The sequence below is a fragment of the Cryptomeria japonica genome, chromosome 4 (genome assembly GCF_030272615.1).
Source record: "Cryptomeria japonica chromosome 4, Sugi_1.0, whole genome shotgun sequence".
Classification (NCBI taxonomy): domain Eukaryota; kingdom Viridiplantae; phylum Streptophyta; class Pinopsida; order Cupressales; family Cupressaceae; genus Cryptomeria; species Cryptomeria japonica.
The window spans coordinates 212,256,574-212,276,506 of record NC_081408.1 but is presented as its reverse complement, the minus strand read 5'-3'; the positions used below and the strand labels follow the sequence as shown (position 1 = coordinate 212,276,506).

General features: G+C 40.1%; 2 protein-coding genes across 5 annotated transcripts in view; one reads left to right on the top strand and one right to left on the bottom strand.

Annotated features, from left to right (window-relative positions):
* The window catches only part of LOC131061159 (uncharacterized), a 128,243-nt gene that overhangs the window by 48,182 nt on the left and 60,128 nt on the right, over window positions 1-19,933 (top strand). The window lies entirely within an intron of this gene.
* On the bottom strand, window positions 15,410-18,738 carry LOC131875437 (uncharacterized). Its single transcript, XM_059219727.1, has 2 exons — window positions 18,465-18,738; window positions 15,410-18,187 (listed from the first exon to the last, which is right to left on the bottom strand). The coding sequence occupies exon 2, from the start codon at window positions 18,164-18,166 to the stop codon at window positions 16,562-16,564; it is 1,605 nt and encodes a 534-aa protein (XP_059075710.1). The 5' UTR covers window positions 18,167-18,187; window positions 18,465-18,738; the 3' UTR covers window positions 15,410-16,561.

The window sequence follows — 19,933 nt, the reverse complement described above, 5'->3', positions numbered from 1 at the left end:
AGGCGATTCCATCGGGTCATTGGGACCCTCCAAACATGTTAACCCGATGGCCGATGTTCCACTTGTGATGTTCCATCGGGCGTCGGGATAATGAGAAATCCCTTCGTCGGATGGCTAATGCCACCAAAGTTCGCTTCCTCCGCATGTGCTTTCTCATCGGGCCGTCGTCATAACACCGAAGCATCCCTCCCAATGGTCGAGGACTTACTCCGGTCCGCCCACTTTTCTATTGGGTTGTCGGCGTAGGTGAGAACCTTGCTCGTCGATAACCCGATACAACCGCTCAACGCCTATGCTTTCTCATCGGGTCATCGGGGTAGCTTAAAACTTCTCTACGCGCTACCCGATAACAATACTCTGAAGCGCTCCGCCCCCAATGCTTACTCATCGGGTCATTGGGGTAAAGTGAAACCGCTCCTTCCGATACCCTATGACTCCACTCCATACTTTGGCGACCTCATCAGGGTAAGTCTTGCCAATCGAGGTAGGTCTTGCCGACAAGGAAAAATTTCAAGAACATTAATAAACAACCAAACAATGGACTAGAGACAGTCCTTATGTATTTACATGACCACTAGAAGGTCTCACAACCCAAAATTGGTTAAGGGCATTTCAACCCTTAGATGCTCCTGCACCATACTCCCCCCAAAACAAAGAAGTCAAGTGACTGCATGCGGCAGCAAGGAGAGATCATCTCCTGACTTGACAAAGTTTGATTTAGGGACCCAGGTTGCCTCAGAATTAGGTTTATGCATCCATTTGACCAAATGTTCCATGTAGACCTGCTGTCTAGTGTTCTTGAGAACGCGGGAATGCAACACTTTCCCAGCCTGAGGCATGGAAGAAGAAAGTAATGGCAGGTCCGCAAGTGAGTGTTGAACATCTGAAACTCACGCATCCTCCTTGGGAAGTCGTCCCTTGTAGACAACCAAATCCGCGACATTGAAAATGGGAGACAAAGCAATATCAGATGGCAAATCAATCTTATAGGCATTTGGCTAAAAATTTACATGGGCCTATTCTCCTCATTTGTAGTTTATTGGGAACCGCTTTATGAAGTCGAGCCTTGTTCAAATGTACCATCACTAAATCTCCAACTGAAAATTGCACATCTCTCCGTGTGGCATCAACTTTGGCTTTAACTTTTCGTGAAGAATCGTGGAGAGCTCGCCTGAATTGGTTATGAACCTCCTTCATAGTTTGAGCGACATCACACTTCTGTGCGACAGAGTACCAAGATCTCGTAATTCCATAACACCTCATGGGTGCATACCATACACTATCTCAAAAGGACTCTTCCCAATAGACCTGTTGACATTGTCATTGTATGCAAACTCTGCCTGGTGAAGAACCTGATCCCAACTCTTTCCATATTCTATTGTCAAACACCTTAAAAGGTTTCCAAGTGTTGTATTGACTGCCTCTGTTTGACCATCCGTTTGGGGATGATAGGCTGAACCAAAAGACAAATTAGTTCCCAGTCTTTTCCAAAGAGTTTTCCAAAAATGTCCAAGGAATTTGACATCTCTATCTGAAACAATACTAACCGGCAAACCATGGATTCTAATAACCTCTTTGAAAAACAAGTGTGCAATGTGACTAGCATCATGAGTAGTTTTACAAGGAACAAAATGCGCCATCTTACTGAATCTGTCAACAACAACAAAAATGCTATCACAACCAAGCTTTGTTTTGGGTAATCCAACCACAAAATCCATACTTACACATTCCCATGGCCTTGTAGGAATAGGTAATGGCTGATACAGACCAGCATTAGTAGCTGTACCTTTAGCTTTCTGACAAACCATATACTGTTCAACATACCTTCTGATATCCCTCTGCATTCTGGGGCAATAGTAGAACCTTTGAACAAGCTCCAATGTCTTATTAATGCCAAAATGACCACTCAAACATCCATTGTGCTTTTCTTGGATCAGATTTTCCCTCATTGATCCTTTGGGAACACACAACTGTGCACCTTTGAACAACAAACCATTCTGCAAAGTAAAATCAGCATATTCACTATGAAAGTGATTCTAAAATTGTTGACAAACCTTGTAAATGGCTGCAAAATCATCATCATTGGGGTACAAATCCTTGAAGTAATCAACTCCAATACTCTAAATCTGCACTGCTTGCACTGTTAGTAGCCTTCTACTCAAAGCATGTGCTAGTTTATTACACTGTCCTTTCTTATGCTTAATACAAAAAGTATATGACTGCAAATACTCAACCCATTTAACATGCCTATAACTCAACTTATCTTGTGAATTCAAAAAACTTAAAGCTTGATTATTTGTGTAAACAATAAACTCCTTAGGTAACAAGTAGTGCCTCCACTTCCTAAGAGCTTGGACAAGAGCATACAACTCGAGATCATAGGATGACTACTTCTTCTTGACATCATTGAGCTTCTCACTAAAGAAAGCTACAGGTCTATTCTCTTGACTCAAAACAACACGAACTGCTATATTACTTGCATCACATTCAATTGTGAACAACTTATCAAAACTAGGAAGAATGAGTACTGGTTGTGTAGCTACCTTTTGTTTAAAAGAGCTTCATTGTATATCACTTAAACACCAGTACACGAGCATTCATATTTCAAGAATTCATAAGGCCCCTTGATGAAACAACAATCACAATGACTAACTGTGCTTATCCACACGTCGTGACCCGACATACAAGAACCTTGGAGTTGTTTCATGTGATTGCAAAGCATAGCAATTGAGAGACTTTGTTCAAGAGAGGATAAGATACTTTTGGGTATTTTATTCTGTGTTTGCATGTGTATAAAAAACACATGTACAATGTCCTCTAAAGATAACCAACAATTTTTTTGTTTCTATCAAAAACTATGCTCTTGGGTAGACCATGATGTCTAACCGCATCCTTGAAAAATATTTTTGATATATGTACAACAAAGTTTTAATACTTGGACTCGCCACGGACTCGGCAAACCAAAAAATTGGACTCGGACTTGGACTTGTGAAAGACCCGCGAAAGGACTCGGCAAAAAAAAACCATAGTTTTACAAAAAAAACATAAAGAAATTAATGCATTTAGAGAAAATAAGAGCCATAATTGAAACATTACACATGTCATATGATCTCCAAACACTCAATATTTGAAATTTCATCATTCATACTCATAGTTTGAAACTTTTAAATGTATAATAGCAGCACAAGTTTATGAATGTTTACAAAATTACATATAAAGATATGTCCAAATGTGAAAATCAACAATGAACAAACCAAAGAGAAGACTACATCTTCCTCTTCCTATCTCTATTGAAAACCAAGGGAGAGATAGAACTGGAGGGTCTAGTTCTAGGAGTCCGATGTGGCTTGTCTAGCTCGCCAAAATTAGGTTGAGGGTAGCACTACTTGCTAGGGGCTGAGGGTGTGAGAGAGAGAGGGGTAGAGAGATAGGTCTAGATCATGGGGGAGAGAGGAGAGAGTGAGATAGAGAGTGGTAGAGAGAGGTGATAGAGGAAGAGTGATAGGCAGATAGATAGGTCTAAAATTAGGGGCAGATAAAGTGAGTGAGATAGAGAGAGAAAGAGAATGCTAATAGGAGCCTATTGATTATTGAAATTTGACTGTCTGAAAATTTAAAAGATCTTCTAAAACCTAGAATTTGCATTATAATTCCTAGAGATCTAGAAGCACTCTCAAACATCCTGCCAATATGTACATGAAATATAACTTAAAGTATAAGAAATGTTATATATCATGTATATATTCTGATGAAGAGAATGAGACACGAGTCTATGTAAAAAACTTGCAAGTCCATGTAAAAAACTTGCGAGTCTTTTGTTAAGACTCGCCAGGACTCTGCTCGCAAGTCGACTTGGCCCACCAATGGACTCACGAGTCCGTGACGAGTCCCACGAGTCTTAAAACTATGATGTACAACATTATTTGTCTTCTGGCAAGGAATAAAATGTGCCAGTTTTAAAAATCTATCAATAACTACAAACACAAAATCATGACCTCTCTATGTCCTTGGTAAATCAATTACAAAATCCATGCTGATGTCTTCCCATGGTCCTTCAGGTGCAATTAGGGGCTGATATAAACCGTTGTTTTGGCTCTCTCCCTTTGCCATTTGACACACTCTACAACTTCATGTATACTTTTTAATATCTTTAAAGTTAATATAAGAGTGGCCAATAATAATTTCAGTTACTACGGCACCTATTTTTTATAGTCCAAAATGTCCTGCCAATCCTCTACTATGCTTTTCTTTTATTAAGTTCTCTCTCATGGAACTTTTGGAAAACATAATTGACTTCACTTGAGTAACATCATCTTGGATTATTTAATTCAACCACTATGTTTTGTCCATGGTGACAAGTTCTAAGCAAGCTCTCCTTGCTTTTGCAAAATCTAAACAGTTGGATACAAATTTTTGAGTTCTTCGAACCCAATAACTGCAACCTTCATCAAAACCCACAAATTTTGCCTCCTATTCAAGGCATCTGCAACTCTATTAGACTTCCCACTTCGATGCTTCAACAAAAATGTATAGCTTTGTAAAAATTCAACCCATTTCAAATATCTCTGATTCAGCTTCACTTGACTATTCAGATATTATAAAGCTTGGTGATTAGTATACAAAACAAACTCTTTAGGCAAAAGATAATGTCTCAATTTCTTCAAGGGTTGAATAGTAGCATAAAATTTCTGATCATAAACATGACATTTCGAGTTTCTCACTAAAGTATGCAATGAGTTTTCCTTCTTGGCTTATAAAAGCTCCAATGGTATTGCTAGTAGCATCAAAATCTACTTGGAATATCTTGTTAATATCTGGAAGTGCTAAAACAGGTTGCTTTGTAACCTTTTGCTTCAACAAATCATGTTCTCGGCTGCCCCTACAGTCCATTTAAATTCTTTCCTATCTCACCTCATTGTTTTGGTTAAGTGTGCAGATATGCTATCGAAATTCTTATTAATTTTTTAATAAAAACCAGCCAATTAACGAAATGATCTTACTTCAATAGTAGTCCCTGGTGTAGGCCATTGTATGACAGTTCTTACTTTCTTTTGGATCCATCTTAAAACCCTCAACTGAGTTTACATATCCCATATACACTAACTCCATCACAAAGCTACATTTCTTTAGATTTATCAGCAATTTCCCTTCTTTCAACCTCTCAAAAACTCTACAAACACACATCAAATGCTCCTCCAAAGTTTTAGTGAAAATCAAAATATCATCTAAATAGACAATGACAAACTTAGCTAGATTTTCTTTAAGTACTTCATTCACGAGCCTTAAGAAAGTGCTCAATGCATTACTTAATTTGAATGGCATTATCAATCACTCGTACAATACTTTCTTTATCTTGAATACTGTCTTGAATTCATCTCCTTGTATCTTGATATGGTGATACCCACTCTTCAAGTCTATCTTTGTGAAGTACCTTGCTCTAGTACGACAATCCATATTATGATCCGTCCTTGAAAATGGAAATTTTTTACCTAATTGTGATTTTGTTGATGGCTTTGAAATTGGTGCACAACTTCCATTGTCCATCCTTTTTGGTGCTAGAACTGTCAGTACTACACATGGACTCAAATTCTCTCTAATTAGCCCCTTTTTGAACAATTCCTTAACCTATCCAACTCTTCATTCTCTACATAAGTCATTCTATGGGCTGCATTGTTAGGCAAACTAGCTTTTGGTATCAAGTCCATCTAATGACTTATGCTTCTTATTGGTGGTAAACCTTTTGGTACATTATTTGAAACTATATCTTGGAACTCATCCAATAATGGAGATGAACGACACCTTCTAGAGTGATTTCGGATTTGTTCGAGACTTTCTATTTTTAGGAGTTGCCATTTTTAGCACTTACTATTTATAGTAAGTTTAAATGCATCCCAGGTTGGGCCAGTTTGGTGTTTGGACACATTATTTTTAGTAGTTGCTATTCCAAGTAAGTGTCTATTTTTAGCAGTGAGGTGGCCTTTATTTTCCCAGTAGTGAAATATGCCATTCTTGGACGTTGAGTGAATTTTAATTATGTTTAAAGAAATATATTTTGATTTTTAGTTACTTAAGTCTATTATATTGTCACTTTACGACCTAAGTAAATTGTACCCCTTGGCCTAGTTAAACAATGTTATTTTTAAAAGGGGCCCCTCTTATGTCCTTATGTGAGGCTTATTTATGAAGAAATGTATTATCCCGCATGAATTGGTAAATAAAGTGGAGCCCCTTGAGAATGTTATAAAAGCAACTTAGTGGAGTTCGTTTCTCATGCTTGGTTGGAGATTTATAAAGATTGTTTGCTGGAGATTATTTCTTTGAGGTTTGTGAAGATGAAAACCCTCATAAGCAATATTCTTCACGCTGTTGCAAGATACAGTCTGGAGAATCACTTGGAGTTTTCACAGAGGAAGCTCAGTTGGAATTAGCAGAGATTTATATTAATAAAGGAGCTGAAAATTACTGAAGGATTTGGAGTGCAGATTTGGAGGAGGAATGAAGTCTTTTGTTTCCTGATTTGATACCATTGCTGAAGTGTCCCCTTTCAAGTTGGATATTCCTTTCGATGCTGGCCATCCCTTTCCAATTTGCTCGTATGGACTTCTAGAGGCGTGAAGCTGCTGATGTTACTGTTTCCTAAGGTGTTTAGGAGGAGATTGAAGCTTATCTTCACCTTTCATTCATTGCTGATCAAGTTAGCTTGCTGTGGAGTTGGATGCCTAGGGTTTTAAGCTTGAAAAATGCAGATTTTGTGAACAGCAAGGACATTTTCAGTGCTGCATTTTGTGGGTATGTAAGATCTAGATAATAAAGGATATTTTTTGATCTGGCTTGTCATTACTTCGAAGAAACAATGAATATTTAAGTCTTGAGTTTAAATTTGGAATTTTCAGCAGTGTTATTAAAGAATTTTCTAGTATATTTCATTCAATATAAATATAGCAATATTATCTTTGAAACCTACAGTTTATTTGGCATTGTGGACATTGTAAAAACAACGAACACACCAAAAAAAATCAGACTACAAACAGGGCTGTCTATTACAATAGTTGAAGACCTTTGAATTTGAAAAGGACGCTTGGCTGATATTCAGTGTGCTCTCAAAACTTGGACATGATTATTTAGTCTTTGTCTCTACTTTCTATGCTACTAAGACTTCTCTAGGCATTGAATTTAAAATAATCTCCTTTGATGCATTTGTAGATGCACTAATTAGTGAGAGATTTAACTTAATCCTCCATAACCTAACTCTAGAAATTAGCAATGTCATCCTTATTACACAGGTAATTGGTAAATAATTGAATGATGTTTACAGAGATCAATAGATCTTTATATACAAGAAGAAAGATGATGTTTGAAACGATTGTGAAGAATAGAAACATTCTATTCTAGCTAACAACTAACTAAGTATTTACAAAATATCACAGTAGATAACCATTAACAATAAATAGAAACTATCTATTATCGTAATACCCTCCCTTAATGGTTAATCTATCTAGTACACCAAGCTGTCCTCTGAATTTGACAAACTTATCTGGACCAAGTGGCTTGGTGCGAATGTCTGCAGTCTGACCCACTGTAGGAACATACTACAAGTCTATGATCCTATCTTCAACCAGTTGCCGTATGTAATGACAATGAACATCTACATGCTTGGTTCATTCATGGAAGATTGGATTCCGTGCTAACTTGGTAACGCCATCGTTATCAACAAATAAGGTGGTCGGTCCTGCTGGTGACATCTGCATATCCCCAAGCATCCGACGAAGCCAAATAGCTTCACAACCTGCCTTAACTGCCCCTCTGCATTTGGCCTCTATAGAGGAGAGAGAAACAACCTGCTCCTTACTGGTCCATGTGACGGCACTGGATCCCAAACTAAACACATATCCAAAAGTTGACTTTTTAGCGTCAACAGAGCCGACCCAATTTGAATCTGTGAATCCACAGAGTCTAGGATTAGAACTCCGAGAGTAGAGAATTCCATAATCAGTAGTGCCCTTCACATAACGAAGCACGCGCTTTGCGGCTATCCAATGATCATCCTTGGGAGCTGTCATAAAGTGTGAAATGTAGTTGACTGCGAAGCCGATATCAGATCTAGTAGCAGAGAGGCAGATGAGACTACCTACTAGTTGCCTGTATGTAGTATCATCAACGAGAGGTGAACCAGACTGGACTGATAACTTCAAACCTTTCTCCATAGGTATAGATGCAGTCTTGCAATCCTGCATATGAAACTTGTCTAACAGAGCCCTAGCATATTTAGACTGAGAAATGAATATACTAGAAGGCTGCTGCCAAACCTCAACACCTAGGCAATAATGCATGAGCCCAAGGTCAGTCATGTCAAAAGACTAGCATAAACTCTGTTTGATTCCCTGAATCAAAAATGCCGAACTGCCGGTGATGATCAAATCATCCACATAAATGACCAGAAGGATGATATCATTGTCAGTAGTTTTGATGTACAAGTTTGAGTCTGAAGAACTCCTCTTGAAGCTTTGATCACTGAGGTACTTATCAATTTTCATGTACCATGCCCTAGGGGTGTGCTTCAAACCATAGAGAGCTTTCACCAGTTTGAGAACCTGGTGTTCTTTTCCTGCAACCTTGAAACCTGGATGCTGCGTCATGTAGACCTCTTCTTGTAGGTCACCATTCAGGAAAGCACTCTTGACATCCATCTGATGGACCTTCCAGTCAAACTGTGCTACCATGGCTAGGACTAATCCGATAGTGCTCATCTTTGCTGTAGGAGAAAAGGTCTCATAATCAATGCCCTGACGCTGAGAAAAGCCCTTTGCAACCGAACGAGCTTTTTACTTATCCAAAGTACCATCGGACTTGTATTTGATTTTGTAGACCCATTTGGAGCCAATGGGTTTCTTCCCTGGTGGAAGATCAGAAAGGTCCCAAGTGTGATTCTTCAATAGGCTCTGGTGTTCAGATTGCATAGCTTGTTCCCTCTTTGGAATACCTTTGGCCTCAGAGTATGTCTGAGGTTCAAACGCACTGTGAATGTTGGCCATGAGAGCAAAATTAACTGTCCCTGTAGGTTTGCTCTATTTTCGAGTAGTTCTCCCATCGATGAATTCATCATCCTGAAGATCAGCAAGTGTCTCGGGCCACCATTTAGGCCGGAGAGGAGAAGGACCAACATTAGCATCAGGAGATGTTCTATGATCAGGTTCCTCATCAGAAGAATCCGGATCAAAATCAGGTGAAGCATCTGCAAATCTTTGTGATCCTACAGGAGAAGCCAGAGGTGATGTATAGGAATCACTGGGATAACTGGAGCTACAGGAGCCCTCCCATCAAGTGGACCTTATGGAAGTCTAATTCCCAAATCATGAGCCTTCATAGGCTGGTCTGCTGAATCAGGAACAAGAGAGATAGGCATGAAGGGTCCTCGCTGCTCATCAAAGACTACATGACAACTATATAGGGGACGAGATGTCTCAATGTCGATCAAGCACAACAGGCTTTGTGAAGACTACTGTATCCAATAAGCATAAGTTTCTGGCTCTTGGCATCCAACTTGGTGCATGAAGCATAAGGGATCCAAACATAAGCAAGGGAGCCGAAAACCTTCAGATGACTGATTTTGGGCTTGCGACCTGACCAGGCCTCTTCCGGAGTCTTGCCTTTGACCGCCACAGTGGGTGACCGGTTCAAAAGGTAGACTGCAGTGTTAACTGCTTTTGCCCAAAACTGCTTCAGAACATGTCTATGGTTGAGCATGGATCTAGCCATCTTAGTGATTGTTCTGTTCTGACGTTCAACTACACTGTTCTGTTGGGGTGTGTGGGATGTGGTTAACTTGCGCTTAATGCCATGGATATCACAGAAGCTAGAGAATTCATTAGAACAAAATTCCCCCCCCATTATCTGATCTAAGAGCAATGATAGATTTCCCAGACTTTTTTTCAACTAGAGGTTTAAACTTTTGAAATACAGACCCACATTTTTCTACTAAAATCATCAACAACAACAAAAAATACTTGGACCCAAGAACAGGAGGAGTAGCCATAGGGCCGCAGATATCAACATGAATAAGCTGAAGTACCTGAGAAGCCCGCCATGAATCGCCAGTTTTGAAGGGTGTGCGATGCTGCTTCCCAGCCTGGCATGCATCACAAACTCCAAGCTGTTGAGTCTGAATCTCTGGCAATTTGAGGACAAGTGCGTCCCGAGCAAGCTGAGCAAGATAGCGCACATTTAAGTGCCCATATCGCTGATGCCAAAGTGTACTGAGAGAAGACTGCCGAGCAGCCATAGCTAGGTCTTGAGAAACACCAGAATCTGCAAGTCTGAAAAGACCATGATCCTCAAGACCACCTGCAACAACTGACTGAGTCTCCCGATCAATGATGGTGCACTGATGTGAACTGAAGGTGACATCCAACCGTGGAGAGTGTCGCAACATCCGACTGACTGAGAGTAGATTGAGTTTCATCCTTGGAACGTGGAAGACATCGAGGAAAATGAGATTCCTCCCAGTAGACTGAATCTGAATGTTGCCTTTGCCGCCAACCGTGTATTCTTCCCCGCCACCAAATATAATAGAATCTGAATAAGGCTGGTAGTTAGTGAACCAGTCTCGATGGTTGGTGAAATGATGAGAGGCACCTGAATCAATATACCAGGCAGACGATTTGACATGATCTGCGGGTCTTTTAGCCATGAAGGCGTAAAAGGCAGATTCTGTTTGCTCAGTGTGCTCTGCATTGTTCGCTTTGGGCTGCGAACTAGATTGTTTAGCTTGGGCAGCTAAGCGCTTCCGACATTCAACCTTCATCTGGCCATACTTGTGGCAGTAGTTGCATTGAATGTTCTTTTTCTTGGAGCCTTCTGATGCAGGAGCAGAGGGTTTCTGCTGAGAAGATTGCTGAGAATGAGACTTGCCCTTATCCTTGTGAAAAGATTTTGCAGCAAAGGCTTGTTCTGTGGAGGTGGAGCTGGAACTACTACTGAACTGCTGTGTCAATCGATCTTGCTGAAGCAGAAGTGTGCAGTGATCTGTGAACTTTAGATCAACACCAGTAGAAGTGATGTTGAGAGTTGATAAAATGCGCGTAGGACGGGTAAACTTTCAAGGGTGATTACCACAACGTCCTCTTCCTCTATCTCGCGTCCAACGGCAAGCAACTGATCACGGATTTCCCGACTCCTATTCAGGTGATCCTGGAGCGATTTCCGCTCATCCATGACAATAGAAAACAGAGTGTTCTTGAGAAAGAAGGCCCTGCTTTTATCAGAAGTCTCATGTAGGGTTTTGAGATGCGCCCATATCTCGGTAGCTGTTTTGTCGGATGGAATCTGAGGGAGATGATCATCAGCTACGGATAATTTGAGAAGCATCACAGCCTCTCGATTATGCTGGTCATATGCAACCTGATCAGGACCAGCTGTAGTCCGACGTTGAGTAGTACCTAGAACCACCTGATTGCTGCCGCGATATTCGAAGATGGTTAGCATTCGCTGCTTCCACGTGCTATAGTTCCGACCATTGAACTTCTGATTTCCCTTGAGCAGAATATTCGTCAGAGATGCCATGGCATGAATTTTTGTGAAAAACTGAGAAGGTACGTACTTGGAGGCAAAATGTCGGAGGACCTAGAAAAAATGAAGAGGCACCCAGAAGAGAGCTTGAAAAACCCAGAAAGAATATGCTATCGGAATCTGGATCCGCTTGCTTGAAAATCGAGACACGAAAATTGAGGCACCCAAAAAAAACGGACGATAGCCCAGTTGAGCTCTCGAAAAACCCACCACAAATTTGTACTCAGAAATTTTTTTCGACTGAATCTAGAAGGTCAAAACCCTATCCAAAAATGAGAAAACGCGGGTTTGACCAAGTTGCAGGTTGCAGAAAAAAATGGCAGGTCTGTATTGTGCCGGAATATGAATGTGCGGGAAAAAATTGCGAGTTTCAGGTTGTGGAAAGAGACCACAACCACGAACAGAAGGCGCTGACAGAGAAGATCGCGCGGTACTAAAACTCATTTGCGGACAGAGAGAAGAGGTCGTGAGCAAGGAAAAAACACGACACAAGCCACGAACAACAGGCACAGAAAATCGCGCGACACACATAGACACCACACGAACTTGCAGAGTGGAAGTCACGCGATGCAGAGAGACGCTGAAGAACAGATGCGAAAAATCGTGTTTTCCTTAGCTGCCAAACAAACGCGGGTAGGAAATAAAATCCTCAGAACAAACCCACGAAGACAAATGACGATTGTTGCAGACGAAAGCCCTTAAGGATGAACTGGAATAATTTCGAAAATTTTCCAAACAATTCTCCTAAATCTCTGATACCATATTCCACAGGTAATTGGTAAATAATTGAATGATATTAACAGGGATCGATAGATCTTTATTTACAAGAAGAAAGACCATGTTTCCTTAGGAAACGATCGTGAAGAATAGAAACATTCTATTCTAGCTAACAGCTAAGTAAGTATTTATAGAATATCACATTAGATAACCATTAACAATAAATACAAACTATCTATTATCGTAATAATCCTCGCTAACAAGTTGGCTCATCAGCTTGCATAGTCCACTCACTATAGGGATCGTTCTCATTCAAATTAAGAAGTTGCTCTGATTTGTCCTCCACCTTTCTTGTGTGAAGATGAAGGTTGCATAATGTAAAGCACAAAAACTAGACCATTGAGGTGTTGTTGAGTCAACTTATTATGCTTCTTCATATGAATGATATATAAAAAACTCTTGTTGCACTCATAGCTATAAGCACCACAAGATTGAAACAAAATTTATAGGGCTAGCTTTCAGAGGTTCAACGTATTTCCACCCCAATATTTTTACTAGGAACCAATGAATAAGATATTCAAGAGTTTATAAATAAATGATATTTTATCAATAAGATATTCAGGGCTTACTTTTTCTTATCTGGCATTGGCTGGATCTTTAATGTAGTCACAACTAGACGGTCCCAAGAGGGAATGTCTAATTGTGCAATCCACACAATTAATCACACAAAAGCATAAAGAACACCGCAAATAACACCATATTTACTTTGGGAAAATCCTTATTGAGTGAAAAACCCGGCCACCAAAAGATCTCAAGTTTTTATTAATTTCACAAACTTAGTCGCATCTACCACAATGTCTTTCCTTCCATATAACTACTTCCAAAAGTCCCACATAAGCCACCATATAATACAATAGGATCCTTACATGACCTACTCTCCTACTTGTACTCCACATCATACTCCGTGTTGCCTTGCTCTCCTTTTGAGTCCTCACCCCCCAGCTATTGTACTATTTTAACTCCTCTACTTAATCTTTTTCGCTTGCTTTCAGTTATCTTGAAATCTCAAAGTTATACTTTCCTCTAGCTTCTCAAAAGGGGGTTGAAACTAGGGCCATGTCAAGCGCCTGCAACACTAAGCATGATATGCTTTTTCACATTGGTCTTTTCAGTGTGTGCAAAGTTGCAAACTATTCACCCTAGAACTTGTAGTTACAAATTCTCAAATCCATGTTTGACGACTTGAAAGAGTGATAGTAGATTAAAGCCCAAGTGAAAAACCTTTGCACTTTTTTGAATTTTGAGTTCCAAGAATGGAGGCATGATCATGTGGCAAAATCTTGTTGATTAAGGTATCATGATTTAACCACATCATGGTTGGCAAGGACTGAACAATCAAGAACGTGCTACTAAGGTTCTCATGTTAACATATCACAGTCCAACCATTGTTTGCATAATATGATATGCAAAGTTCTCGGATGGGCACTTGTAACATCTCATGTTTATGGAAGGTGAACCTCACTTGACAAGTTGACAAAATAGAATTTCCTTTGGAGCCTAGTAACATGAGATAGCAACATGTGTGGACATCTAGGATCTTAGGGAAATTGAGGTCTTGCTACACCATTCTAATTTTTAACATTAACATTAATGTAAGAACTATAAGGAGTGACCATTTGTCACTTTTGTTAACTTGGCGAATTCCTTTCACTAATACTTTGTGAGCAATGAAGCTCAAGGGTACGACACTGAGATGTTGTGAATACTCTTAGAAAATATTCTACTGGTGACTGTTCATTGTATGGATCAATGAAGCAATAGTCTGTAAAAAATCACGATTATACCCGATTAATCCTGAATCTTGGGGCTAGCTGATTTATTCCCTGAAAAAATCGTTGACCAAGTGTTGACCCAATTTTCAAAGATTTTTTGCATTAAAATCACGTTAAAATAATGTTAAAAACCCCCCAAATAGCAAAAAAGTGAAAAAAATCATTGTAAAAACTTGCAAAACCCTAGAAAAACGTATGAAATTACTGAATTGCTTAGAAATAGGGTTGGTCTGAGACAAAATCAAAGTCAATGTGGAATTAACGTTGAAAAAGTTTGTTATTTTGTCCATTTTTGGGGGGTTCATCATTCCCCACACTTGTTCAAACCCACAAGCTCAACAACCCAACAAAGGTAGAAAGCCCACGAGCTCAATGGCCCAGTAGGGGTTTGAACCTTGGTGGCAACCTCACCAATGGAGTTTTTCTACCACAACACTAAACGTTCAAAGACATATTTCATATATGTAGATATAGATATATGATTTATAATTTATAAATGATATAGTTAATTTTTGCTCAAACAAAGACATACAATTCGTTATGTGAGCAATATATCTAAAGTGCTCCACGAAATAAATCTGAATGACAACAAACAAGCTTACATAGTTGTAATAAAAGAGCCTCCAACACACAATCATTAAAATTTGTCACTACCTAAGATAGTAGTTGCAAGCTAGGTATTGCCAAGACCAGTGGCTTGCTAATCTTGTTGAATTCTACCACAGATAAAAGACTTACCAATTGCCATCAGGGAATATAAAGCATTGCAACTATGGAATATGATTTGATAAGCTTTCCCAAATATTGAACTACCCCTAGAAAACTCCTTGCCTCAATCACAATGAAAGTCTTGGATCACTTCAAAATGGCTTCCACTTTTACTAAACTCCTAACGATTGTTGGATCTCTGTCTGATAAATTTTGATCTCAGCTACTTGTAGAGCTAGCTAATCTTTGATTTCAGACTTAGACAACTATTTGGTGTATTTGGTGAGTACTCTTTTAAAAAGTTAAATGAATATTTGCCTATGTAATCAGCAATATGAATATAAACAACAAAAATCTGTTTTCTACAATTCATGGGTTAAACTCCTTGTCTCAATCACAATGAAAGTCTTGGATCACTTCAAAATGGCTTCCACTTTTACTCAATTCCTAGCAATAGTTGGATCTCTGTCTGATAAATGCAGTGTTCCACGGGCGTTTGGGACGGGGGGACGGGGGGACGAGGGGGACGCGTCTCGGGGACGGGGGGACCAAGGGCCTAAATTTGGGGACGGCGGGGGGACGGCGGCGGGGGGGTGGCGGGGTGGTGGTGCTCATATATATACATATAGTACTTGAAAAACTAGTTTTGAAAAGATGTATAACAGTATAACAGTATAAGAATTAGATTTCAAATGAAACTATAGGAAATACCAAGATTACTTAGATTAGTGATACGTAACTAATTGCTAATTGCTAAAACTAAAAGTAAATAAAATTTGACAAATGAAATTGTCAAATTGGAGATTTCTCATTTCTATCATATGAATATCGAAAAAGGAAAACGAAAAATATGAATATCTGATGCCATTGCAAAGTCTATAATAATAAAGATGATTACATGATTCATCATTACAATGAGTAGCCAAATACAAATACGTGTAGCAATAGCATTACAAAAGAGACGAGTCAAATACAAAATGACAAAACTGAAAAGTGAAAACTCAAACTGTAGCTAATGGAGGCCTCTAATCATCTGCAAACTCCTCCTCACTGGAACTGCTGGACTCCTGAGGATCAAGGTCCCTCAAGCTCACACCAACTAGCCCTGCATCTGAAGTGGTAGGATCATCCTCATCAATCTGTGAAGGCTCCTCTGGCTCTACATCCCATCGTGCCGCTGGACTCTCCTTGTACATAAGTGTCTTGCGGTCAATGAGACGCAAAGCACTGTGTACAGCCACAAGCTTCTCTGCTCTCTTAGAGGTAAGTCTGTTCCTCTTAAGAGAGTGGATGAAGCTATATGTAGACCAGTTCCTCTCAGCAGCTGAAGAACTGGAAACCTGGGATAGCAGACGGATGGCTAGAGTGGTGGTCAAAGATTTCGGGCCATGACATTTCCACCACAAAAGTGGGTCCTCCTGTGCCATAATGTCTATATCCATCTTTGCTGCATCTGAATAACCTCTAAGAGTGGCAAATCTTCCCCACTCAGTGCGCATTGTGTCGGCATCTCTGGAATCAAACATCTTCTCTATGCACCTAAAGAAACCTGCCTTCACCTCGTCATCCTCAATCGGTGTCGTTCTACCCGGTCTAGCCTTGTACCACTTAGGATTCAAGGCAAAGGCAGCCATATGCAAAGGAGTGTTCAACTTGTCCCATCTACTCTGAATGATAGGCCGGATTTGCTCATTGTAGAATGCTAGAGAGGGGTCCTTCACTCGCACAGCAGCCCTCATCTAGCCAAGCATAGAGTCAATGCACTCATACACCTCTCCAAGGTTAGGTGCATCCCCATCCCCATATCTGATCACCTGGAATACTGGAGAAATGATGGAGACAATGTATTTCGCATCAGTCCAAAACACATCACTCTTCACTATCTCCTTCACCCTTCTCCCTTGCTCTGTCTTGGCCTCAGCCCACCTATTCCACTCATTAGTCATAACCATGAGTTGCAATGCCTCTTGCAACTCAATCATTCTCTCCAAGAGAATGAAATAGGATGCATATCTAGTCTCAACTGGTTTCAAGAACTCCTTCTTCGCGAAGGTCCTGAAGAGTGCATGTGAAATGTGGTGGTTGCAGATAAACATCTGCACATCTCTCGCATCGGTGACCACTCCTCTAATCCAGTCAATCTTCCCCATGTCCTTGAGTGCATTGTTCATGGCATGCACACAACATGGGGTCCACCAAATGTGTCTATAGGCTGCCTCAACGAGTCTCCCTGCTGCTCTACACACATAGGCTGCATCTGTCACTACTTGGACCACATTTTGTGGCCCAACCTCCTCAATAGCCTCCCTGAGGACCTGAAACTGGAAATCAGCATCTTTACGATGCCCTGTACAATCAACTGCTCTAAGGAAGTATGGGCCCTCTGCACATGTGACCATGACGTTGATGAGTGGACGATGGCTAATGTTCGTCCACCCATCCATAACTATGCTGCACCCCGATGCCACCCAACATGCCTTCATCTTCTCCATCAAAATATTGATCTTGGAATAGCTTTTATCCAAGATCGAGGTCCTCATTTTTGTCTCCCCTGGTGGCACATAAGATGGTCCTCCCTTGGCCACCATATCTATCATCTTCCTATAATAAGGAGACCGTGAAACATGAAATGGAATGCCATTGGCAAAGAAGAAATTGCCAATGGATTCATCTATCTCATCTCTCAGCTGCACATTAAACATATCAGCAATGGGGTTGCTCTGTGGTGTATGCAACTTACGTTTCCCAGCCCTGGCAGCAGTAGAAGTGGAAGTAGATGGAGATCCAAACATCATTCCTCCCGCCTGCGAAGCATGATAAGTATGTGGCACTGGCACATTCTGGCTGTCGTGAAGTGATGCCCTAGCAGACAAAGTAGTAGGCATTGAAATATTTGTGTCATCTGGAACCCCCCAAAGCCTGTTAAACTCAATTCTGTAATGTATATTTTTGGGTTCCTCCAAAAACTTACAATGTTTCACGCCTTTTCCTCTCCAAAATAGAAAGTGTGCATTCACCCTGCTAATGCTACCGAACCATTCTCTGTCACAAATATTGCACTTCCACTTCCTTGTTCCCCCACTTGAATGTGATGCAGTGCCTTGTACTGATATTTGTGAAGCAAACTGTTTTAGAGGAGACTTAGGATCAAAATGACCCCTAGCATATGGTGCCAACAACTCTGAAGGGCAACCTGTACTAGCTGCTGCACTTGCCATAGAACTAGATTGGGCTTCAGGATCAGCCCCATGGTCACCCCCCTCATTTTCAGGTTCAAATTCTGAATCATTCTCACTATGAGAATGGATTTCCATGTTATCTTCACTCGTGCCTTGGGAGCTCATTGTGAAATTTTCAAATTGACACTGCATTTCACAAAATAAAAATAAAAATAAAAATAAAATCAGCCTTGTTTAACAATATATTTTTAAATTTTTTTCCTATTCATCTCAAAATGAGATTTGATGTTGAATCTTGAGGGCAAAATGATGAATCATTTTGCCCTCAAGATTCAACATCAAATCTCATTTTGAGTCTTAAGATGAATAGGGAAAAAAAATTAAAAAAACCAAAAATGACATAGAACAATGAAAATCAGAAAGTAAAACAAAAAAAAAATAAGAAGAAGTTGAAAAACCCTACCTTGTGCTTGAAAAATCTCTCCAAAATGTAGAAGAATCTTCTTCTTCCTCTTCTTCTTGCTTCTTCTAGCTCCTATCACGCTTGTAGTCACTTTTCTCACCCCTTCAATCAATCTTCTTCAAGCTGTTCCTCCTCTTCAAGCTGCTGGAAAAAAAATCAGTTTTGCATAATGAGAGTGAAATCCAAACTAAATATGTTTTTGTGTTGTTTTGGGGGGTAGGGTGGGGCCCACGTCCAATTAGGGTTACCCCTTAACCCCCCCCAAAAAGCACATGTCATAAAAAACTTAAAAAAAAAATAAAAAATGCGCTTTATTCGCGTGGGAACGCGGGAGACGCCTGGGCGTCCCCCCGTCCCTCGAGAGACGCCTGGACGTCTCTTGAGGGACAGGGAGACGCCCAGGCGTCTCCCATGGAGACGCCCAGACGTCCCCCAGGAGATGCCCAGACGTCTCCGCGTCGGGGACGTCTCCCCGTCCCGGCGGAGTTTGGGTGGTGGTGGCGGGACGGCGGGGGACGTCGCGTCCCCGTCCCCGCGTCCCCGAGACGTCTCTGACGGGGGGACGCGCCCAAAAATGGGGGGGACGCGTCCCCGTGGTTCACTGGATAAATGTTGATCTCAGCTACTTCATCGACTTAGCTAATACCCCTAGAAAATTCCTTGCCTCAATTACAATGAAAGTCTTGGATCACTTCAAAATGGCTTCCACTTTTACTAAATTCCTAGCAATAGTTGGATCTCAGTCTGATAATTTTGATCTTAGCTACTTCATAGGCTTAGCTAATCTTTGATCTCCGACTTAGACAACTATTTGTTGTATTTGGTGACTGCCCTTTTAAAAAGTTAAATGAATAGCTGCCTATGTAATCAGCAACATGAATATAAACAACAAAATCTATTTTCTACAATTCATGGGTTAAACTCTATTTATTTACTCTCTATATCTCTATGCTATGGAAATACCCTTAAGTTTTTAAAAAAAAGTAGTTTGTGTCTATTTTTCTACAAATTTTTACGATTTTTTAAAATCCAATTTCTTACCCATTTTTTGAAAAAATCTTGTACTTTTGGTTTGCCGATTTTTTCCCCAAATGATTTTTGTTACTATGATAAAGAGCATTGTAATTGTGGAATATGATTTGATAAGCTTTCTAAAATATTGAATTAACCCTACAAAACTCCTTGCCTCAATCACAATGAAAATCTTGGATCACTTCAAAATGACTTTTACTTTTACTATTTGTATGTTAACTTTTGATCTCAGTTACTTCATAGACTTAGTTAATACTTAGACAACTATCTGGTGTATTTGGTGACTGCCCTCTTAAAAAGTTAACTGATTATTTGCCTATGTAATCAGTAATATGAATATAAACAACAAAAAATTATTTTCTACAATTCACAGGTTAATTTCTATTTTATTTGCTCTTTATATCTCTATGCTATGGAAATGCCCTGAAATTATTTAA